Source organism: Miniopterus natalensis, chromosome 9, assembly GCF_054644295.1.
Source record: "Miniopterus natalensis isolate mMinNat1 chromosome 9, mMinNat1.hap1, whole genome shotgun sequence".
Classification (NCBI taxonomy): Eukaryota; Metazoa; Chordata; class Mammalia; order Chiroptera; family Miniopteridae; genus Miniopterus; species Miniopterus natalensis.
This window is the reverse complement of record NC_142089.1, coordinates 46,331,827-46,349,301: the sequence shown is the minus strand read 5'-3', so window position 1 is coordinate 46,349,301 and position 17,475 is coordinate 46,331,827. Positions and strand designations below refer to the sequence as shown.

The following is a 17,475-nucleotide window of genomic DNA, read 5'->3' as shown; positions in this document are numbered from 1 at the left end:
ATAATCGTAGATACAGGATATATTTGGTAAGCATTGGGGATCGTGGTAAGAAAATGGGCCAGTAGTCTAGTGCATTTTGTTTAAATCCCAGTACAAATCACTCCAAAACATTATCATTGCGTATTTTTTGGTCTCTATATTGAAACCTGGTTCCACGCAGAGTACTTCAACACTTTCTCATCATGACTTTCGTTTAAGCTGCATTATTGTTCCCGATGAGCTAATGATGTCGCCATTCTCTTCTTTACTCATTTACAGACAGTCATTGTTGGATCTTACCTAGTTGCACATGGGTTCTTCAGCGTCTATGCAATGTGTATTGATACAATTTTCATCTGCTTCTGTAAGTTTTCATAATATGTGTTTTCCCCCTTCCGTGGATAACCAAAAGATGAGGTTAAGACCCATGTCCATAGCTGGCTTGTAGGTTTACTATCACCTGGCTGTAACCACAAAACAGTGCTTATTTAGAAAGAGACATTGTTTAGTAGATGCTCTTGATACCTTCATGGCTGAGGGAATGGAGTGTGCAAAGCACAGGAGAGCCAGCTACTGAAATGAACCTCAGGCTTCATGGCATGGTGTTAGCATGAAATGATTGTTTTATTTCCTAATGTTTTAAAATGTTTAATAGTGATTGGCTTCTGTGGTGCTTTATTAACAGAACTGAGGACGTGATGGGCTCTGGAAACTCTTTGAGGAGAGCCTTTAAAGATTCTGATAAAGCCAAGCTGGCAGTGGTTTCAAAGACACACAGGGACCAACCAGTTCCCATTAAGTAATGCAATGATGAATGGGTAGGATTCACAGAGGAGCATGTCCAGGAAATGTCTAGATCTATTCTGATGCTTAGAGCTTTCATCACTCACTCACGGTGCCTCTGTGTGACCTGTGTATGTTGCACACACAAATGGAAATGTTTTCTCTTAGTATCTCATCTTAAAAGTCCTGGGGAACCTAATGCCCCTCAGGAGCTTGATCTGGCTCTCACCTTCAACCTAGAGAAAGAAGGGTCAGCAGGTGATCGAACAACTCGTTAGCCCTACAGCTATACCCTCTGAGAGAGTATTTCTCTGGCACATTGCTCTTAAGAGAAAGAGAGAAAACATTCTATAGCAGGGCATTACTGAATGATCGAGTCCACTTGAGTAAAACTGAGTTTGTTTTTTAGTATAACCCACAGTATCAACTTCACACTGGAGAAAAAAATAATAATAAAAATAAAAATAATAGCTACAGGGAGAAGTATTCAAGGCAAACCTAGAAAATGATTTGACCTTGTTTTCATTTTTTTCTTTCTGAACATTTAAAAATCTATTTTCAATAACGGGACAAAGAAGTCAAGGGAACTTTGTGTACTAGTGAGCTCTTCCTCTGGCCATAAATGGAGCTGGAATGCTTAATCTTTTCCTAGTGCCCAATGGCTTGTTAGGAAAAGCCAGCCACGAAATGCCGCATGCACTCGTCTCACACCTGAGCTGGAACCAGAGCGTGGGAAGCAGGTAACTCCCGGGACGGAGCAGAGAGCTGCCCAGGGTCCCGAGCTCGCTTCTCTCAGTCCCCGGAGAGCTCACGGCGAGGGTCCCCGTCCTTGCAACTAAGAATGTTTCTCAAAATGTATCCCAGGAAATGTCTAGAACCTACTAGTTTCCATTCTTTGGAAGCTTTGGCAAATCTTGTGCATTTTAATTTTTACAGTGGATTTTAAATTTAAGCAGTAAGAAATGTTTTCCACCGTTCCATATTAATAATGGCCAACTTCTCGAAAACCAGGTGTAATTTCAGCTTTATTCAATGTATTGTGTGTTGAACACGAATATTTTCCTTTCAGGGACTCTTACTTTTGATAATAAAGAACAAGGGAAACCAAATTGTATTTCTCTTCCCTGCCCAGCTGTTACTATGGGCAACATCTTGCTTTGGAAAGCATTCTTCTTAAATGATACTCAAGCCAAATTATGACTGTGTGGAGCTGTACCTTTTATTTTTTATATATCTTTTTGTACCTAATAACTTGACTGCCAGAAAAACTGGTGTTTTTAAAAATGCAAACCTTTTGCAAACACTTCATTTACAGAAACACAGCATCTTTTTAACACTACAGGGCACTGAGCAGTTTGGTCCCAGGGTGGGAAAAAATAATAGTTGTAGATGACTATTAATGTGATCCATATCGGGCTTCCTACCTGTACCTCAAGGATCATAATGATATCGACATATGATAAGTGATATGTGATATATAATAGAGCAATAAGACTAAGGAAGAAAGAACAAAAATGTTCGGTGTCTCTCATGTTTCCTCCTTAGCTTTTCATGTTGTGTGTGAGGAAAGTCACTGTGAGGTTTAATGTAAAAATGTACCAAACAAGCAATCCAGCCATTCCCAAAAGAGTGTGATGGAAAATAATTTCGATTTACTCCACAAACCACCATCATATGATTTTGTATACTATTGCTTATCTGTGCTACAATCAATAAAGGCTATAAATACATCTTTTTGCATGTACTAGTCAAAACCTAGAATCAAATTGCACTTATGTATTTATTGATAGATATTATCCGCTGTGAATTGTATGTACCTGCCGTAAACTTAATTCTCAGCATCATTCTGGTACTCCCCCCCCCACCAACTTCCCCAAAGTGAACACCCCATTATTTTCTTATAAGCCTAGGCAAAGCAGTGAGGTAAATTCATGTATTAAAGAAGTCAGAAAACACTGATGTTAGCTTTCGAATGTTTACCTGAGACAGACTGCCAGGATTTAGGACAGGATGCCTTGTGTAACTAGGCGTCAGGAGGCTGGGTCCGCACCTCATCCTGATCGCCTCAGAGCTTTTGACTTCAGGAGAATCATTTTGCATTCCTGGGTCTCGGTTTCTTCATGTGGAACATTAGGGTATGGGCTACCATTAAAAGTGGCTTTGAACTTTGAAATTCAATTATTGTTCTCCATCTATCACAGGAACAATACACTTTTTATTCAGCTTTATCTCAGAGGACGTGGCAGTTGAGCTTTCTGAAATAAACAGCCACAGAATTTAAAGATAACGTTTCTGAAAGGACCTGAAAGATTTCCTTTACCTTTAAACTATCAACATAAACCTCGTTGGGGGTGGAGGGGATGTAGAAAGTTTCCGTGCTTTCTGGCAGAGGTGGTCCAGCATCAGCAACTGAACTGCACTGCACACATTTGTCTTGTATTTAACTTTCTAACGCTGATTTCTCTGATTTTTCCCTGTTCCACTCTCCACTTTATAAAAATGCATATAATTGTTCTGCCGCTGCTCGCTGCTTTTGCCCGCTTTGGCTGCTACATATACAGGTGAAGATCTGGAAAGAAATGATGGATCTACAGAAAAACCCTACTTCCTAGCCCCCACCCTGCACGGAATCCTGAGCAAGAAGCAACTAGTTCCCCAGAAGCAGAAAGAGTAGAAAAGCTCCAAAGAGTGCCACTCACTTTTTTAAGTAGAAGTTTTGTAAATGAGGTCATTTGTAATTAGAAAATGATGCTTTTGAGTAATGAGAAATTTCTGCGCTGATTTCTAAAAAGCCAGAACCTGGTGCCGGCTGAGGTGCCAGGCGTCCGGTCACAGGGGCCTCTGTGCCCTAGGATGCTTTATGGACCGACTGTGCTCCCAGCTGAAGGGCACGTTGTAAATGTCAAACTTTTTTTTTGAAAGTCTGTAGCCGAACGTGTTTTAAAAACTTTTATAACTCGGTGTGCTGTTTCTCATTGCAGCACTTTAATAGCCTTTCTTTTGATACATGTATATTTGTAAAGGATATTCAGGCAATTTTTGAAAATGCTATAAGTGTATAATGGATTAGCCATAAAAAGATTGATTGGTAGTTAACCAGCATATGGTACTAAATTTGTAAATATGGTGCTATGGTCATATTTGTACTGTTCAAGCTAGTGGACAACTCTCTAAACTGTGATTAAACTTGTATTAATGGTTCCCTAGGAAGTATATTTCAGTAAGTGATTCAAGTTCGTTACAAACATGTAGATGTTAATATTGTACAGGTTCCATAGAGAGCGTTACTAGGTAAAAATTACGGTGGAACCTTTGCAGCCCATTTTGTTTTAGTGATATTACATTTATAGTGAAGTTGAATCTGAGTTCTGGGATGTCATTTTCAATCATATGAACCCTTGGCCACCATAAAAGTACTCTAAACAAAATTGAAATGACACGTAACTTATGTCTTTTGTCTCATACTAAATAGAGACAAATTCCTTTTTTCTTATACCCACCATATAGAAAATTGGTGTGGATTTGTTTCAGAAGAGTGAATATATCTTTTCACGAGCATACCTGTTTTCCTAGATTAAAGAGATTGGCTTTGTTCTACAAAAGGTTTGATTTTAGCCCAACTTTCAGTGAGGAAAGAGAAGAGATAAGACACTTCGGATTTTCCCCTAAGGAAATATATGATTGGTCCTCCATAGGTACCTCATCAGGCACCTTTATAAGGGGACATACTGTGAGTTAGAAAATCTATCTCTGGAGGTTTAGGAGGAAAGTTTTTGCCACATTCCACCCTTGCTGGCCAGAGCAACAAGCCGGTTTCTGGCAGCCATGCCTGAGTCTTTTGCATGGCAGAGCAAAGCATGGATCAGACATTCATGTACTTTGCTTACCCATCCCCTGCGTGCAATGCATGATATGGCTCACAGTGTACAAAATGTACCCCAAAAGGAGCACTGAGTCAAGTTGCATCCTTTTGGCTTTTACACTAAGCTTGTATATAAGGACTATTTATGTATTGACAGAAAATAACACATTGATCTAACATTTTGATTGGAATATGATCCATGTATCGAAGAAGAGAGCCAGAATTGTATCATTGTGTTGAGGATTAATATAAATTGCTAATTTATTTAATGATCTTAAAGTGTGGAAATCTAGATTTAGATTGGCTCAATGGCAGGAATAACAAGAAGCCAATGAATAGGGAGAATATTCACAATATTGGCTCTTGTAATGGCCATCATCTTGGCTTACTTTCTTGAGATTATTGCAGTCAAAAGTGTCAGTTGGCTTCACAGCTTGACAAGGGGCCTCCTCCACTCTCTCTCTCCTTGAAGTATAATTCAGAGAAGAGTGACGACCTGTCTTTCTAGATGGTTATTATTATTATTTTATTATTCATCAATACAGGGGTTCCAACATCTAACAAAGTATGTTACCTCTGTCTTAAGTGTTGAAAATTATAAGGAATAAGTCCACTTTAAGAGTAGTCGAAAAGTTCGTAACGATGAAACCAAACAATTTTTAATTTTTGTAGGTATCAGAATCACTGTGAAAACTTGTTATAAACATAGATGCTTGTGCCTCACCCTAAGAGATTCTGATATATCGTGCTTGGCTGTGGGCCATCTTGTGAATTGCTACAGAGTTTTCTAGTTGATTCTGATGTGCATAAAAGTTGGAAATTTCCTTGAATAACATATAAATCAACATGTGAGAAACTAGTTGCCTATTTTCTCCTTATATTCATGGCTGTTCTAAGAGTTAGAAATTTGAGAAAGACAAAGGAGATTAATTTGGAGACTTCTAACAAGCATAGCTTCTTCCATATTTTAGATTCCTGGTGCTAAATGGGGCCCATGTGTTATATGTTTAACATAATATCTACTGATTAGGCCAGAAAATTGTCTAGAGTAAAAGTTTTTTACTGAACTATATGGAGGTACATTCTAAGCTTGGCTGTAGTCTCAGGATATAACCCTTGGACCCAAAATCATAAGAAAAAGAGTGCCACTTGGTTCAATATTTCTAAATAATTTCTTAAAGGAAAGATTCTTTCCTTTAAGTTTTAACTATATTATGGGCTTATTTCTAGTTAAAAAAATATTCCCCATTAATAACTTCTTTGTGTAATTGAAATATATTAGAGTAAAAATGAGCATTGTTTTTGAGGAAAAAATTTAGAAGTCATTTTTTTACAAAGAAAAACAAATAACTGAGAAAACAGCAATATCTCTCAAATTTTGCAATTTAAAGATTTGAAATATACTAAAATTCATCAATCTTATTTTTAAAAGCTATACTATCTGAATTGTTTATGGCCAAACAAAAGAAATTTTGAACAAAGATGGTCATTTAGAAAGCAAATTGAGAACATAGTACTTTTGAGGAATCTGAAGGTGAATTTAGATAATCCCGATGAATCTTTTAGTTTTTCTGTAATTAAGTTTGCTGTCTAAAAGAAGGTAAACCTGATTTCCTCAGTCATGCAGCCGAGAGGCATATACTATGGGCAGAGCCTGACCTGGTACACGGAAGGAGATAATATCTTACTGACTTAATAACAAGGGCTGATTGTTTTCTCACAGTCGTGTTTACAGTGATGTGCGTGCCAAACTGCGGTTTCAAACCCGCGCGGGACGTTTGAGCGGCTGGCAAGCAGAAGGCAGCAGAGGGCGCTGCGACTTCTCGGACAGCGTTGTTTTGCTCGTTCATTTACTCTGTGCCGTTCTTCCTCCTAGTGGAAGATTTAGAAAGAAACGATGGTTCTGCAGAAAGACCCTATTACATGAATCAGTCTCTGATGAAGATTCTGGAGGTGAAAAGAACACATGCTAAGAAGGAGTAGAGGTGCAAGCCCTGGTCGTCCTCCGCTGTGCGCCGCTGGAAGCCTGGACGCCCCACCTTGGGGGCCCTTGTTGGCATGTTTCATACCAAAGCTTATACTAACACGTGAAGCCATCGGAAGTCGCAAGGGAATTGTTAATTACATGGAACATTTTTTATACTAAGACCTTTGGTTCTGTAATTCATTTTAAATAGAGTGGCTTGGATGTTTCAAAAATCTTAGTGAATAGGTTAATACTGTTAAATATTGATTGAAAAATGATCCATCGTTTAATCGAGAGCTCCTAATATATTTTTTAAATGACAACTAAAAGGCTTCTGCAGGGAAAATTGGTAAACAAAGCAAAATAGAAAATTTGAAAATTGTCCCCACCCCTGTCTGACAGTGAATCGGTAAAAGACCGCCCAGCTCCAGGTTTTGCTCGAAGTATAGGATGTTTCCTATTAAACAAATTGCCAACCATGCAGCCTTTACTGCTTCGCCCTCTCTGACAAAGTGCCTTACTGGCTGTTTAATATGTTACCCGGCTTTTGTGGGCAAGTTTACAAACATGGTTTAAAAGAAACAACCTGCAGTGTTTAGTGATCCCACCGTCTCCTTGCATCTGTTTTCCTCTCAGCGCGCTGGCCGGACACCGCTCATTTCGATGTTTAAGTCCTCACTGTGTGGAGCGCGTGGCCCAGAGGCACGTTCCTCGGCGCCCAGGGGACTCTCGCCAAGCAAAACATCTGAAAGGATGCTTGTTGGGTTTCTTTTTTTACTAAAAGTGAGAAGTTTCAAAATGTAATCTTTTCTATAGCAAGTCTTTGGAAATACAGTAAGTATGACACTACATTTTTCAGTGTTTGACACAGGTTAGAAAGGGAAACTTTGAGGAATTATAAAGGAAAACTTGACCCCGAGGAAGGGTGCTCACAGATGTCATGTACTGAACCACTCCTTTATAAAAGACTTTGTTACCCTCAAGGAGTGTTCTATGTATGTTATTTTATATTTTAACTTTTGATATGAAATAATCAGTTTACTTACTATGTGTTAATTTTTATTGTGCTGATGTAAATAGGAACATAACTTCTAATTCAATTTTAAATAACTTTACTAGTACTCTTAACTTTGAAGAGTTCAGTGTGTTATAGAAAGAGTCCATAAAGCATTCATCCTAAAGGGATGTCAGTCTCACATGGTAATCTGTGACAGCTTTGAGAATCAACAGGAAGTTACTATCAGTGTATCTATTATCACATTTGTTTAAATGTGGCTTTTGATGTTTTTTTATGCCAAAAACAAACTCACACGACGAGCACATGACAGTCTGAGCTCTATAATTAATGGGTTTCTGCTGTGCAGAAATATTAGGACCATGTTGTCTAAGTATCTTTGATAACTGGAATATTTAATATTCAATGAAATTTGTTGTTACTTGTTGTTTTAAATCTATTTGTTTTTTCTTCTAATAAAGATTTAGATAAGAAAACACTGTCTGCCTTCTTATTTCTCCAAGCTAGAAAAGGAAAAAAAGCTTTGGTTTTCAAAACCCAGTATTCTATGATGGGATTGTCTTTGTATCAAATATCTAGGGTTATTTTTTTTAACATCTAGATTTATCTTTTTTTAAAAGTCCATTTTCTCTAGCTGTGCATTGATTGCCAAATCAAATAACTGAAAATGATAATTTATACAAAATAAATAAATCAAAGCTAAATGGGTAAGAGATGGATTTTTTAAAAATCCAAACAATGGCCTAAATTAGTTGGTCTTTGTTTTAATTTGCCACACATTTACTCAGTCCCTCATTTGGTTTTTTCAATATTCATAAGAAGCAAATCTCATCATTTTAAAGGCAGGAATAAATTTAAAGAACCTGAAAAGTGTGAACACTAATTAACAATAGTTTTCCAAGGCAAGATTAAATGTACCAGTCACTGGTTTATCTTAAGCTACAAAGTTTCTTAGGTTCAGATATACCTTAATAAATGTATGAGTATTTTTAAGTTGAATTATATATTAAATCTTCAAAAGTAATTGATGTTTAAAATTTAATGAGGTTCTTAAAATAAAAGCATAAAACAATATTCATGCAGTTTTCAGTGCTGTTTTAAAATGTCCTAACTCTAATAAGATGTTAACTAACATAGCTAATGATTCCTTTCTTTTTAAAAATAGAAACATAGTTCAGTTTCCGGAAGAAATCCAAGTCCTACTTTAGATCTTAATAACTCAGTTTTAGATGATAAAGCACTGACTACACTTGTAAATAAGTTGTTGGAAATTGGACTCTGGTTGATTTGATTTAACTGTGTACCCAGAAAGCTTAACAAGAGTTTGTGAATCCACAGTGAAATCACACTGTGGAAGGTTCTGTGGGACCATCAGGCGTAATGCAGTTTTTGTTTAAACTCATATTGGAAAACAGGCTCTGTGCAACAATTCCTTACTTTTCTTTTACTATATAGCTGACCAGCACTCATTCCTGTGCATGTTCTTTCACTTTTACAAGTAGTGCCTCAGGAAATTGCTCTTGAACTCTAACCAGGCATAGTAATTATCTCCAGTATTATCTGGTTCTGGACTGGGGAACATGCTTTATGAATCAGTCTTTGTTGGCATAAGATATGGGACAAAACTGAACTGAAGTCATTATTGCAGACCATGGTATATGAAATGGTGACATTTTTTTACAGCTTCTTGCAATTATCCTTAGATGTTTGCAAATGTTCATTTAAAAAAAAATACGGCTCTATGATTATAAGAATACAATTCAGTAAATCAGTAATAAAAAGAAATATCTTACCAATATAGCAGGAGTGAATTACTTTTCCAAAGATACTTTCCATATACCGTGTTTTTAGCCTTGGGTTTAAGTAGGTATTGAATATTTCTCTCAGGACCTAGCTGAGTTTCTTCGGGTCCTCAGTGAATCTGTCATCACCCAGAAAACAAAGCCAATACCCATTAAAACAAATGTGAAACCATTCATTTAGGAAAACAGTACCACCATACGCAAGGCTTGGACATAGGGATGCGGTCACAGTCATGGGCCCCCTTAACATTGATCAGGACATATTGTACCTCCCTCTCCCCCATTTGCACTTTCCAATTGCTTGGAATGAAAAGTAGTGAAAACAGTACAGAAGCAGGCTGCATTTTCTCTAATGGTTTCTGTGCTGTGAAGCATGGGGACTGTGTGACAAAATCATTTCAAAGCAACCGATTCAATTTTACTATTTGAAGTCACTAGCTTTTTTAATTTTAATGCCTTGGATCTTTTTGCCAGTTCTTTATATGTACTGTATGATTGAGAATAGCTTAAACAAGTGGAGAAAGCAATCTTGAGCCCTTCCACTGCTGGCCCCAAAGCACCGGCATCTTCCTATCCTGGCCCTTTGCGAGTAAAGAGCACTGTGTGTTAACAAGGGTGGGAGATGCTTATCAAACAAAAAGATGTTTCCAATTTGCGTATCGATTTAAGTGAACCTGGACTTGATTCCTTGTGAGATTTACCTTGAAATCTCCAGGTTCTCCTGGCCGGATGGATGTATATTGCTGCATGTGTGTGTGCAGGACACAGAAAGGAGAAAATAAAGGTAAGATGTTGGGAAAGCAGTGGTGTCCAAGACGGAACAGAAAAAGCTAAGAATATATTTTTTAAAAACATCTAGCAGGGCCTAAGAGGTCAACATTACAGAAAGTAGGGTGCCTTCTGAAAGATAAATCTATAGAAAAAGAAACTCAATAGCAAATTAGAAGCCAGGAATTAAACAAAAATATTTTTCAGTCTTCTGGTAAACAGCATTGAAGCAGAATATGTTACAATTAAATTAATCACATAGATGCATTTAGCCCAAACAAACAAAAAAGAATGATGCCCCAACATGATTTATGATTAAGGAATTTAAAAACATCTGCCTTTTTCTTCTCATTGCTGTTGCATGAAAGTTAAAAATTGGCTGTCATGATGAGCTGGTGTATTTCTCTTTTTCGTCTCAACTCTAAGATGGATTGGGCTCCCTTTCGGACTCTCTCACTTCCTTCACTCCAACTCAGTCTCTTCCTTTATCTCACTTTCCCTTGCCTATAAGAAACTGATGCTCTAATGATGTCTTTATGGGGTTTTTTAATTTTTATTTTTATTGAATTTATTGGGGTGACACTGGTTAATAAAATTATATAGGTTTCAGGTATACAAGTCTGTTACACACCATCTGCATATTGTATTGTGCATTCACCACCCCAAGTCAAGTCTCCTTCCATCAGCATTTATTCTCCCCTTTACCTTCTTCTGTGCACCCCCCATTCCCTCTGGTAATCACCATACTATTGTCTGTGTCTGTGAGGTGTTTGTTTGTTTGTTTGTTTACTTAATCCCTTCACCTTTTTTACCCAGCCCCCCAAACCCCCTCCCTGCTGACAGCTGTCAGCCTGTTCTCTGTGTCTGAGTCTCTTTCTATTTTGTTTGTTAATTTTGTTCATTAGATTCCATGTGTAACTGAAATCATGGTACTCTTCTTTCTCTGACTGCCTTATTTCACTTAGCATAATACCCTCCCGGTCCATCCAGGCTGTTGCCAAGGGTAAGATTTCCTTCTATTTTACAACCAAGTAGTATTCCGTGGTGTGAATGTCCCACAGCTGCTTTATCCACTCATCTACTGATGGGCACTTGGGCTGCCTCCACATCTTGGCTGTGATAAATAATGCTGCAATGAACATAAGGGTGCATATATTTTTTCAAATTAGTGTTTCGGGATCCTTAGGATATATATTCCCAGAAGTGGAATCACTGCGTCATAAGGCAGCTCCATTTTTAATTTTTTGGGGAAGCTCCATACTGTTTTTCACAACGGCTGCACCAGTCTGCGTCCCCACCAGCAGCGCACGAGGGCTCCCTTTCTCCACACCCTCGCTAATACTTGTTCTTTGTTGATTTATTGCTGATGGCCATTCCGACAGGAGTGAGGTGATACCTCATTGTGGTTTTAATTTGTATTTCTCTGATGATTAATGATGCTGAGCATCTTTTCATCTGTCTATTTGTCCTCCTTGGACAAATGTCTGTTCAGGTCCTTTGTCCAGTTTTTAATTGAGTCGCTTGTTTTTTTGGTGTTGAGTTGTACAGATTCTTTATAAATTTTGGATATTAACTCTTTATCAGATGTATCATTAGAGAATATGTCCTCCCATTCAGTGGGTTGCCTTTTTTATTTTGTTAATGGTTTCCTTTGCTGTGCAAAAACATTTTAGTTTGATGTAGTCCCATTTGTCTTTTTGTTTGTTTCCCTTGCCTGAGGAGATATATCAGAAAAAAGTATTGCTATGAGTAATATCTGACATTTTACTGCCTATGTTTTCTTCTAGGATTTTTATGGTTTTGAGACTTACATTTAAGTCTTTAATCAATTTTGAGTTTATACTCGTGTATTGTGTAAGAAGGTGGCCTAGTTTCATTTTTCTGCATGTATCTGTCCAATTTTCCCAGCCCCATTTACTGAATAAACTATCTTTATCTTATTGTATGTTTTTGCTTCCTTTGCCATATATTAATTGACCATAAAAGTGTGGGTTTATTTCTGTGCTCTTTGTTCTGTTCCATTGATCTGCATGTCTGTTTTTATGCCATTACCATGCTGTTTTGATTACTATGGCCATGTAATATAGTTTGATATCAGGGAGCATGATTTCTCCAACTTTGCTCTTCTTTCTCAAGATTGCTGTGGTTATTTGGGGTCTTTTGTGATTCCATATAAATTTTTGAAGCATTTGTCCCCTTCCCCTCCCCTCCTCCCCCTACCCTCTCCCATCCCCCTTCTGCGCCTCCTTCTTCTTCCCTTTTAATTCTGGCATTAAACCAGATCTGTGCAGTTGGCAAATTGGAGGTGTTTCTACAGTCCCTTAATCTTTACTTGTTCTCTAAGTTATGCTGAAAACCGAATAACATTTCAATTTAATGTTGCGCAGCTGGGCCAGTGTAGCCTTCAGAACCGATCCATAGATCTGCACTTTATACATCTGGGTGGTGTCTTTTCTCTGCAGACTCTGTTCCATGAGTTTGTGTAGGTCTGTGGAGACTCTTCCATTCTGCTCCCCTACACTGGGTTCCCACACAGGAAGCCCTCGATGCACTGCGGGTTTCAGGCCTCCATGAGGGCTCCTGTTTTTTTTGAGGCAGAACAACAGAGCCCACTAATCTTTTTTTTAAAAAATATTCACCCAAAAATATGTTTATTGATTTTATAGAGAGAGGATTGGAGAGACACACAGAGAGAAACATCAATGTGAAAGAGAAATATCAATTGATTGCCTCTCATACATGCCCTGACCGGGGATCAAACACTCGACCTAGGTATGTGCCCTGACCAGGAATCACCCAACCCGCAACCTTTTTGGTGCACTGACAATGCCCCAATCCACTGACTCACCCTCTGGGCCCCAATAATCTTAAATAAAATCAGCAAAGAAGAAACCATGCTTGACATCAAGTATTCCTTTTTTCCCCATAAAAGAAAACAAAGAGTGGCTAGAAATCATTTTATGTCATATCATTTAAATAATTACATAGTTTATTTCAACTTATCATATATACTGATGAATTGGCAAATTATTTTGTTGTATGTAACATGAATCCAAATACCACTGTGTTTTGGGAGGTAAGGTCAAGAGAACTCAAACCAGTAAAGGATTTTAGGAATTGTAAAGTTATGCTCTTTTTCATATGGTTTGCTAGGGACATTGGGGTATTTTTATTTATTTATTTATTTATTTATTTATTTATTTATTTATTTATTTATTTATTTATTTAATTTATTTTACACCAAGCTCTGGCCAATTTTACTAAAGAAACATTTCCCATGATTTACTTTTCACCGGTCCATCCTGGCATGCTTCTAATGATATCAGAATCACCTGGGTCAGTGATAGCCCGTGTGCATACTCTGTAGTATTTTCCACACGCTGTGCCCATTTCAGTATTATTGCCACTGTAGATGGACACCAGTCGTGGCCAACAAGGTACAGTGCTCCACTGCAGGTTTCCTCAAGGCTGGACAGTTGCTGGTGAGATGACCAGGTTCACTTTGCCCTATCTGATCACCTTCAGAGCCTGCTTGTACCCCCAGCATGAACTTGCCACTTTTCATAACCAGCTGGAGCCTAGAGTTGACCAGCGACTTTTTCGTCTTCTAAATTCTGGTACAAAACATATCAAACTGTGACAATGTTCCTGTGTTTTCCTAATTTATTTCTTTAAAATTAAATTATTTCTTGAATTTTTAAAGTTAACCTTTTTGGAAAACAGTTGCTTTATTTTTGCTGCTATTCAGGACTTCTTTTAAAAATAATTTTGGTTTGCTCCTAACACATTTGTTGTCCTTGCTGTTGTTGTTTTGTATACATTAATTTGGGGCATATAAATTGCTCTGGAACCAGTTTTCCCTAGTGTGGGCCATTGCAAAATAGCCACTGTCAAATGGGACTAATGGAACTTGAAAGCAGAAAATAAACCACAAGGAGGGAGCACCCTGGATGGGCCTTGCTTGCCTCAGAGCACTGTGCCCGCAGTGTGTGTGCCGCCTGAGTGCAGACGTGCAAACGTGTGTGTGCGTGGAAGGTGGTGTGCTGTGTGTGTCTAGCACATAGGAAAGTACATGAGTAACTCTCATCTATTGCTACTATCCCAGAAATACTAAATACCATCTTTTATTTCTTTATAAGAATCTTAGCCAGATACCAAAATTACCTTAATATTAAGAACAGAAATAAGAGCAGATCTAAAATGTTCTGCTATATATCCCCAAACAACTGGACACCCTCACTAGGTTCACAACATTGTGACACCGGAGGGAAGAGCTGTGCTAAGGCAATCTTCAAAGGGAAGATTCACAACTAAGGCCGTGCGAGCTATTTGGCTGTCATTTGTTCCCCAGCCAGCTTTTAGCTGAATTCACATTAAAGGGCGCCATGTGTATTTCATTCAAGCTCCAGAGAATTGCAATTCCTGCCAGTACCACCCAGTCAGCCCGCAAAGAAGCAGCTGCTTGATCCAAGCTGTGCTTCCATCCATGCAGAACTGCTCCAAGAATTTTCCCACCTGGGACTGGCCACTTGATTTTCAGCCCACCTAAGAGGTGTCCTAGTCCCAAACCCCAGAGTACTGGAAATGATACGGGACCCAGATGCAAATGCATGTTAATAGGTCCTGCCACCAGATCTCTCAGACTCGAAAAAAATACAACTTATAGTTACTGAAAACTTTCTTCATGGGAGGTAATGTGGAAGATTTGAAAGTATATTAAAGCCCGGTCAGCATGGCTCAGCGCTTCAGCATCAACCTACGATCCAGGAGATCATAGTTCGATTCCCGGTCAGGGCACATGCCCCAGGTTGCAGGCTCGATCCCCAGCAGGGGGCGTGCAGGAGGCAGCTGATCAATGACTCTCTCATCATTGATGTTTCTCTCTCTCTCTCTCCCTCTCCCTTCCCCTCTCTGAAATCAATAAAAATATATTTTTTTATAAAAAGAAAGTATATTAAATTGTCCCTGCCCTATGTTTTCCTTTCAGAGCAGTATTACAAGTGCTCGGTTACTTATTTAAAGCCCCCACTGGAGTGTGAGCTCCATGAGGGCAGACTGTGTCTGACTTATTCTCTACTCTCTCTGGGCTTGTCATATAATAGGTGCTCATTAAATGCTCCTTTAATAAGTGAGTAAGATGGGGGAAGACTTCATAGAGAGGGTAGGATTTGCATTGTCTTTGGAAGGATATTAAAGGTAAATATAAGATCAAAGAAAGAAAGATATTAAAGAAATGAGAATTCTAAATGGGAGGTGGAAAGGGAGAGCAATGAGTCCCATATTTATTTTATCTTTATTGTTGAAAGTATTACAGATGTCCCCTTTTTTCCCCATTGACCCCCTCCACCCTGCCCCTGCACCTCCCCCCAAGCTTTCACTGCATTATTGTCTGTGTCCATGGGCTATGCATATATGCATATAAGTTCTTTGGTTAATCTCCTCCTACCCCCACCTGCCCCCTCCCCTCTGAGAATGGTCAGTCTGTTCCATGCTTCTATGTCTCTGGATCTCTTTATGAGTCCCATATTTTAAACATTAGCTTGTGCTACCAGGCAACTGCTGATGAGTGACTATACCTGGGGAGACGGGTTGAGGCTTGAAAACAGTAAGTCCACACAAAGTCATCAATAGGTTCTGCAAATTTAAACAAAGTGACGTATAATGGAACCAGTTTTACCATAGCTTAATTGATCTAAACAAGAGTTAAGTCCCTATAGTAGCTCATCAATGTTATAACAAAACTACATTGAACAAAATGATGTTATTCAAGGACTTGCTATATAGCATAGCAAGTGGAAGTCCCGAGTGGATACCATCTCAGAGGTTGTGAGCCAGGAGGCTTGAGGGATGGCGAAGCCTCTTGGCATGGAGCCCACAGGAACTGAGCACTAAGATTCAGAGGGAAGAAGAGAGAGAGGGAGAGAGAGAGTAGCCCAAAAGGTGGAATAAGGATGCCCTTATCATCTAAGGATAAAGACTGTTACCTTTTTGCCCCTTTCATACCACCAGCTGGCAAGGCCCTTCGCTTTTGGACACCAGGTAGTGTCTTCCCTTGAGAAAGGGCTCGGGAGTGTGGTGATCATCCATACGCTCGCTCTCGACAAGCCGCTTCACCACTCTGCAACTCGGATTTCTCAGTCTCTTAGAATTGGGATAACATTGTCAGGGTTTAATGTTATAAAGCATCTAAAGCACCAAACACACAGTACTTGACACTTAGAGATAGATGAATTAGATAGACAGATGATGATAGATGATAGATAGATAGATAGATAGATAGATAGATAGATAGATAGATAATAGATAGATAGATAGATAGATAGATAGATAGATAGATAGATAGATAGATAGATGATAGATGATAGATGATGATGATGATGATGATGAAGATAGATAGATAGATAGATGATAGATAGATAGATAGATAGATAGATGATAGATAGATAGATAGATAGATAGATAGATAGATAGATAGATAGATAGATAGATAGATAGATGATAGATGATAGATAGATGATAGGTAGATGATAGATAGATAGATAGATAGATAGATAGATAGATAGATAGATAGATAGATAGATAGATAGATGATAGATAGATAGATGATAGATGATAGGTAGATGATAGGTAGATAGATAGATAGATAGATAGATAGATAGATAGATAGATAGATAGATGATAGATAGATAGATAGATAGATAGATGATAGATAGATAGATAGATAGATGATAGATAGATAGATAGATAGATAGATAGATAGATAGATAGATAGATAGATAGATGATAGATAGATAGGTAGATGATAGATAGATAGATATAGATAGATGATAGATGCATAGATAGGTGGTAGATAAAGTTGCTATCTAGTTATATAGTTTACTTCCTCCCACTCTGTCTCTATCATCTATCTATCTACCTATTTATCTCTATCATTTTTTCCCCTCCTGTTTAGCCACATAGCCCTAGCCTCAGAAGACTTAAGTATAAGGCCTCACTCTGCCACTAAGCTAATATGTGATCATGGGCCTCAGTTTCCTCACTAAGGAAAACATGAGGGAATGAACTTATCTATCTCTAAACTACCATCAAGCTCTAAAATTCTCTTAATTGTCAGATTATAAGAGGAATGTTTGGGAATCACACATTTAGGCTTTTTTAACAATGTCATTTCTCAGGAGAAGCATAAGTCATAATGAACTAGTCTTCACTTGACCTCATCAATAAGCTTGAGGACCACACTGATCGTCCTCCTCACATTGGCAACTGATGTGTCCATGAGACTTAATTCTCAAGAGTCACT

At 38.3% G+C, this 17,475-nt stretch overlaps 1 protein-coding gene across 1 annotated transcript in view; it reads left to right on the top strand.

Annotated features, from left to right (window-relative positions):
- Positions 1–5,826, top strand: part of SLC44A5 (solute carrier family 44 member 5) — a 254,553-nt gene extending 248,727 nt beyond the window's left edge. The window contains exons 21-22 of the mRNA XM_087820525.1: positions 259–343; positions 3,324–5,826. Coding sequence (XP_087676651.1) covers positions 259–343; positions 3,324–3,436 — 198 coding nt within the window. The 3' untranslated portion in view covers positions 3,437–5,826. The remainder of the gene's footprint in view (positions 1–258; positions 344–3,323) is intronic.
- Positions 5,827–17,475: the final 11,649 nt, after the last annotated feature.